Raw genomic sequence first — 7,438 nt, forward strand, 5'->3', positions numbered from 1 at the left:
AAAGGAAACTCATAGGTGTAATTCAGAGACGCCTTAAACGTCTAGCTTGTCGGTGGAATTGCGGTACGTTAGGAGGCGACTTTGGCGAACAATGGTAATTGTACGCAACGAAGCCAATTGAATTTTTTTTTTATTTAATTTAAATTTTAACTGCTTGATTTGGTGAAGGTGTTTTACCGACAATGGTAAAGAATACACTATCGAAGCATACTTGGATAAAAATGTTTCGATTAATTAGCGCAATTAAAAGAACCCGCATAATCGTTCGTACTTTTCGTGTCGCCCTCGACGAAACGCGACAAAACTACCATTTCACATTCCATGCTCGGTGGATAACTTACCTTCTGTCGATAAAGCAAAAATAATACTAGAAACAGGTCATCCAGCCATCTGTCGCGTGGCAAAAACACCTTCTGATAACTGTGCCACTTTTAAACCACTCTTAAAGTCCCCCAAAATAATTCTAATTAATTAAAAATACAAGGAATCTCGACTTAAAATAATTTGGATAAAAAACCTAGAATTGGTACGAAGTTGAGATATTGAAATAGAGTCGAGGAAATAACATTGTCTCGGCGTTCCATCGATCGCGCATGTCAATTAGTCAACGCGAATGAATCATCGTCCAGTCGTTTTCGAGTGTCGTCGCGTCTCACGGGCGTGGGTTCATCATCCGCCGAGGGGAAATTGCATCAACACCTTGCGCTTCTCTTCAATCTTTTCCGCATAAGTTAAATAAAGATTTGTGGCTCGCTGATTAATAGCGCCGAGTTAGTCACGCACCGCTTGTGTCAGAGTTCACTGGTGCTCTGCGGCTCAGTTTGCATCGGTGACTATGCATTTCACCGCTGTCCTCCGCGATAGCAAACGAGACTTTGCTTTGGTGTTATACGCGGCTGAGAATATTGCTCGAAAATTTTTGCACATTTGGAAAATTGTGAAATTTACAGGACGGACAATTTGCCTTTTCTCTTTTAAACTGTTCGGAGTTTAACACCGGGTTTAGGGACGTTTCTTGCACACCTATCTCTAAGGATAGGTGGCAAATTGACGAGTAAACGGAAACGCGAATTTTCTTCAAAAGTCAACTTATTTTATTTAAAGACGAGATATTACACGCTATTAACTTGTAAATGGAACTATGTGATACTGTATATTTACACTACCGGCCAAAAGTTTGGAATCACCGAGCACTGCATTTTATCGTTCGAATCAACTGATACGAGATAAATGCAGAATTGAGATAAGCTTCAAATCTATGAAAAATTAGCAGCAGGTTTAATATCGATGAAAAGTGCGAGGTGATTCGAAACTTTTGGCCGGTAGTGTATATAAAATGCGCGAGAATAACGCGTCCCGTGAACCTAGAGAAGAATCGGTGCATGTTAGAGTGACTCTTAAAAATCATCACCAAAGTAATTGAAAATTGTAAAAATGGCGAAACCAAGTGGAACATTCCATTGTCTGAAATCCCACGGAATTGAATCCTTATTAACCCATTTGCATCGTTAGCGTATTATACATTGCACAGCTGAGAATATTGCTCGAGAATTTTTGCACATTTCTCCGAACAAAGGAACAAATTGGCAACGTATCTAGAAAATTGGACAAGCAAATTAGGACAAATTTGTCGTTATTTTTTTTAACCGTTCAAAGAAGTTCAGAAAAGAATCGGTGCATGTTAGACCGATTCCAAATTCCTCTAATTTCATCCTCCGGTTATCTCCGAAATTGTGCGTAATATTATTGGCATTGTTAACGCTCGGAGTCGTACCGATCCCCTTTTCGTAATCCGCGAATTACGGCTGCAACTAGCGAAAGCATCAACAATAACGAGCGGTGCAATCGCTACGTCGAGTGCATCCCACGATAATAATCTCGCAGAGCCACGCGGGTTTCAGAACAATACGAAAAATGTAGCATTCTGGGTCTGTAGAATTTTCTTCTCCCCTTTATCTCCCTGTTATTCGGCAGCAACAGAGAGGCAGGGACGTTAAATCGACTAATATCCTCGGAAGCAAGCTTTTGCAATTGTACGATGAGTCAACGCGTGAGTAAAAATGCATTAGCAGGTAGAGAGGTCTTTTCCCTAGGCGAGTTATCGTTGAAAACTTTCCCGTCTCCGCCTTGTCACAGGATGTTACAAAGTCCTCCTGATAACCGATGAGATTCCTCGACCCAGTCAATCCTATCTGACCTCGGTCTGAAAGTTTCGAAAGGAATGCACTCTAATCGATGGCCTTTAAACGATCGCCGTTTAACATTCCACGAATCGTCGGCGATTTTCGAATATTTCGGCTAGGATCGATTGCACGAGGATCTGTAAAGGAGAGAAAAGTCGCGAGAGCGACTTAACGAGTGCGCAGACGACGCGTAAGCGGACGTCTAAATTTGGCCGATTCGTCGGGATGTAGGTATCCCGCTGATGGGACGTTTATGAATTCCACTTTCTGTTTGTGCAAATTCTCTCTCGCGTGTCGCGGAATTGATCAATCGATAGATACGGAAATATCCACGTTTCGTAAATATCGGTGATAAGGAAAAGAATGCGAAACAAAGGTGTCTTCGGTCATCGAAAAAATGGAAACTGATAAAAGGAGAGAATGTAAAATAAAGGTGTCTTCGATACCCGAAAATGTGCGAAAAAGTGGTGTTTAAAGTGACAAGTGTGATGGTCGGAAAGTTGACGTAGTAATTTAAGGGACACAGAAGGTGTTTCGCAAGTAGCGTAGGAATAGATCACAACGTCGACGGAACTGGCTGAATCGGTGTTTCGAAATAATTAATCGACGCGTTATAATTGATCCATAAATGCAGGCTGTGGCAACGCGAGAGCGGCACACGTTTCCTCAAAGGTGAAAGTAAAAGCGAGCCCGACACTTGGCTCGCGGGTGCAAAACCGCACGTTTTACACTCGCCTCTTATCGACCCGCACACGTTCAACGTTCCCAACCAGCCGATAAGCATCACGAGACCTCACGTTTTCCATGACCTTTTCCGTGAAATCGAAAAAAAACACCGCCCACTCTGTCAATCGAACGGATTTTCACCCATTTTTCTTCGCCACCGCTCTCTTCTCTACAGATTTTCGTGTCGTTGGTGAAACGTTGTCGGGTTGTGCAGAGCAACCAGTTTCGAGTGTACCACTCGCCGCAGACGTTTTACACTCGCGGCTAATTAAGCGGATTGTGTGGCAACCGGGCATGCACGCGTTTGCGTTAATCTGCATCTGCATCGTGACTCAGGATCCGTCTCGTACCAGCTTTTTTTCAGCTGGTTTCTTGCGAAACCGCACGTTTCAGCAAGTTGCCGGGCATTTTAGACGGGGCACGGGACCGGTGTGTGGAATCGATCGAGACAGGGTTAGGCTAAGCTCAAGGTGAGCTTAGCAGAGGCCCGAGTGGGAATCTATTAGTAATCATTTCAGGAATAAAGAATCCACGGGAGACAAGATTTCGCTGTGGAGGAGGTAAAGGGTTAATTCTAGGGAATGATAAAAAAATGTCATTCTCTCGTTCGATTCTCCGTGAAATAATTCCACAGGTTGAAGGGATCTTTTTTTTTTTTTCTGTTATTTTCTCTTTTCTCCCTCGCATCGGGGAGCCCCGGCTCGTTTCATCAAGGCAGTCGCGTTTTTCCGTTCGTCGGAAGATAAAAATACCATTATTTTTTTCTCTCTTTCATTATTTTCCGTTGCTTTATTTTTAAAACGTGATTACTCGAGGCTGGCCGACTTCGATGGCTCGAGCCTCTCTTTGTGGGGCCGTGAACACGCGACTGGAATACTGATATCGAATCGCAGGCGACATTCGAGAGCTCTCAATCGCGTAGCGCCATTGTCGATACAATGGCAGCCTCGATATGGATCGGTGCATTGTCCAATTACCAATAGCGTGCTCGGTTGCGCCCTCGATCGACGATGTTAAAAACGATACGAGAAGTATTTGCACATTCGAACAATGCAACCGGCATTTCCATTTTTCACGATTTCTCCATCTCTCCAACGTGTGTCACATTTATCTCTCTGTTCGTGAAAGAGATCCCTTTTTTGTCACGAGAATATAAATTTCGGAATTTTAGGCGCACGAAGAGTAAACACGAAGAAAAGTGAAAGAAGAATCTGCATGTCATTTCTGATCTCACGATTCACCCTATTTTTCCACCTGCCCCATATTATGGCAACCCTCTGATCCATTCTACTCCGGTGACAATACGGATGCTGCTAATATGTCGTCGCCACAATTTCGCTCCACGGACGGCCATGTGACAGTTTACAGAGTTTATGGTATTTCGCAGAGGAAGATAATAGTAAAGGGAATACCTGAGGAATTCGTCCCAATGGGTGTCTCCGTAGGGTGAACTGGGACGTTAAGTTTCCCCACTGTGACTTTAACGTTTCTCGAGAAAAAAGAGGAAGAGGAAAGATCGAGAGGATATATCGTTGCTTCTATTCGATCGAAAATACTAGGTTACCTTCAAAAGATATTAATCCAATGGTTTTTCCACATTCCCCGGAAAACTGTGCGCGAAATAAATCGATCATTTCCTTAATCATACCTCTTGTCTCTGTTCCGTTGAAAGTATCGCGAAGAAAAGCTAACGGAGGTGGAGGGTGACTCATAGCCCGCGGTTTTTTCTCTATCCAATCAACATCCGGTGCTCCGTGTCGTTTTATACGTAATTAGAGGGAATTTCAATGGCTCCCGTTCGCAGGTTGCTCGCTCGGTAGTACAAGAGTGAAAGTGTGTCACCGTATTTTTCGTTTTTCACGTTTCTGCTCGCAGACGGTGTGGTCTTGAGACGTTTTGACGTCACTCTATATCCCGATAGCCGTTTCCGCGGGTCCATTCACTTGACGTCCGAGAATTTCCTACAGCCAACATGATCCAGACAGAATCCGCTCTCGACGGTTATGTCTATTTATTTCACATTGCGAAACCGAGCAGAGTTACAGGTACGAATGCCGGTCGATCGGGAGAAATAGAAAAGGATCCGCGTTTAATTGAGCGGAAACAGCGGCAGATTAAACATAGGGTCACGGAAGGGGTGAATTATGGTCTACTTGTGGTTCGTAACCACTTAATTCGTGGTTAAGTCACGTTTAGGGATATTGGAATATCTTTACCAGACTAAAAATCATTTACATTTCCAAGTAGGCGGAGTTGCCTTAACGCCGGACGGCACCTAACATCGGACGTTAGTTCTATCTGCAACAATTGAAACGCTACGGAGCCGTTACTCTGCGTATCTCCTCGAGGAGACGAAAGGAATAAAAATAAGTTTTCTACGCTGGGGGAACTCGCCCTAATTGAAAATTTTAAAGATCGCGAAACTAAGTGGAACGTGCCATTGTCTGAAATCTCGCGGAATTTGCACTGTTAGCGTATATATGCGCGCAGAAGCGCATTCGAAGATACCAGGAAAAGAAACGAAAAGTTGCACAATATGAAAATTTACTGGTCGACATTTTCCATGGGAACAACTTCGTCGAGGAGATCTCAGAAGCGTTGTACAGTTCGTTCGTCGCAAAGAAAAGAGGAGAGAAACAATTTATCAGTGCGATAACTGCCAAATCCTATCAAATTACACAAAACAACGAGATTGTTCTATCTTGAAGACAAAGCAATTCTAGATTGGTTCATATCAATGAAATATTAAGTTTTATTCATATGTGCAATTAAATCTAATAAAATAAAAAGTCCTGTTAAGGGCCTATTTTTCATTTTTTTTTTTTTTTCAAATGGAGCAAATGAGTTAACACTAATATTACGCTTACCACGCTTTATTATCTTTTTTTAATTGACAGTAACGTCTAGTCACCGACGATGTTCGAAACTTTTATCCATTCCAAACATCGGAGACACTCCAATCACCGATAACGACCGTGGCACTCGAAGTATTAAGAAAACTAGCGATAGAGAATGACGTACTCTATAAACAACAAGTAGTCAATAAAAATTCTACTACGTAGAAACAACGAACGTCGTACGCACACCTAATTGATCGATTATCAACGATATCATTATCACACCGATAACATTCCACCTCTATCCTTACGTAAGAAATCTCCAATCTCTTGTGTAAAAAGAAGAAAAAAGTAGAAAAAATTGAAAATTAGCGCGCTTCCGTGGTGCGGTTGCGATCGAGGGGGCTGCGTGTAAACAGAGACGAAGAAGCTCCGAGGGTTGCCGAAGGGGGAGAAAAAGAGAAACGAGCGTGGTTGGTAGATTGGAAGGGGAAAACGAGGCAGCAAGCACGATGCACTCTCCGCGTCTGTTTAGTCGTTGGTCGTGCGCGCGCCATGCTGGATCGGCGATGATCGTTTGCAACATCGTACAGACCTGTCCTTCGTGTTCTCCTTCGAAGACACCGTCGATTAAACTGCCTCCTGGCTCGCGACCAGCCTTGTCAACTGTCGGGGGGTTGGGGGGGCTCTCTCTGAACTTAACCTGAACGAACGTCCTCGTAAAACTAGCCAATCCTTGTGTTTCCTTCGTCGTACATCACTCTCAGTTCAGAATTCCTGTTTCAAACAATCGTCGGCTGATACGTGTGTTTGTGCAAAACAGTTGCCGTGTAAATCGTCGCGAGAAGAAGTGTATTTAAAAACACGGCGAAGAGATCTCTACCGACTACTAGAAGAAGAGGGGAAAAAGAAGAAGAGAGCCACCGCTCGACGACACTCGAGTGTGTGACCCGCTCGTTAACCGCTCGTCGTCGCTCGATAACACGTTATCTGACTTGCAATAATTGCAGGCCTGTATCACGGCCGGCCATTGTCGTGGAACGTGTTAGGAGCTTTTCTTCGGTAAGCCAGTGACTCTCTCTTCTCGCGTCAACAGGTGAGGCGACACCGTACGAAGATCGTGCGAGAAGAGCTTTATCGGGGAAGATCGACGATGGGTGGGTGGTTCGAATGAAAAGTGACAGAGGAAGCAAGGTGAAGGGTGGAGAGCGTAGGAGCCGGGGTGGATCGATCGAGTTGGACACAGAGTATATATCGAGAAACTGTTTGGACGATAAGGTCAGGCTCGCGTGCGCCGCGAGACAAGACAAGAGGCGAGAGAGTGATAAGGTCTGCGCAGAGAGTGGAAAGGGGCCGGGTCTGGCGCCTTGTTCCACGCTAAAGTGACACGTCGCCTTGGCCAATAAAACGACAGACGGTCTAAACTGAAGAGAATCGGCAGCTGCTCTCCCGGTGGTTACTCTTCTTAGGCTCGTTCGTTGGCCCCGCTTCTCGCCTTTAATTTTCGACCGGCGAACCGGTCGTTCCTAGTGAACCAGTGTTTTGTCATCGGCTGCCAGAGGGATCCGTCGGTCTTTCCGATCGTTTGCAATTGTGTGTACGTGGAGGTGGAGGAGGAAGATCGATCGTGGACGATGACTCGGCGGAACTGAGGTGGGGGGGAAGAGGACTTGTCAGGATGATGATGGCACC

At 44.6% G+C, this 7,438-nt stretch overlaps 1 protein-coding gene across 1 annotated transcript in view; it reads left to right on the forward strand.

Annotated features, from left to right (window-relative positions):
* The first annotated feature begins 4,881 nt into the window (after positions 1-4,881).
* LOC108579457 overlaps positions 4,882-7,438 on the forward strand; it is a 52,270-nt gene continuing 49,713 nt past the window's right edge. The window contains exon 1 of the mRNA XM_017943002.1: positions 4,882-5,067. Within this exon, the coding sequence (XP_017798491.1) occupies positions 4,882-5,067 (186 nt within the window). The remainder of the gene's footprint in view (positions 5,068-7,438) is intronic.

Source organism: Habropoda laboriosa, unplaced genomic scaffold, assembly GCF_001263275.1.
Source record: "Habropoda laboriosa isolate 0110345459 unplaced genomic scaffold, ASM126327v1 scaffold33, whole genome shotgun sequence".
In the NCBI taxonomy this organism is placed as follows: Eukaryota; Metazoa; Arthropoda; class Insecta; order Hymenoptera; family Apidae; genus Habropoda; species Habropoda laboriosa.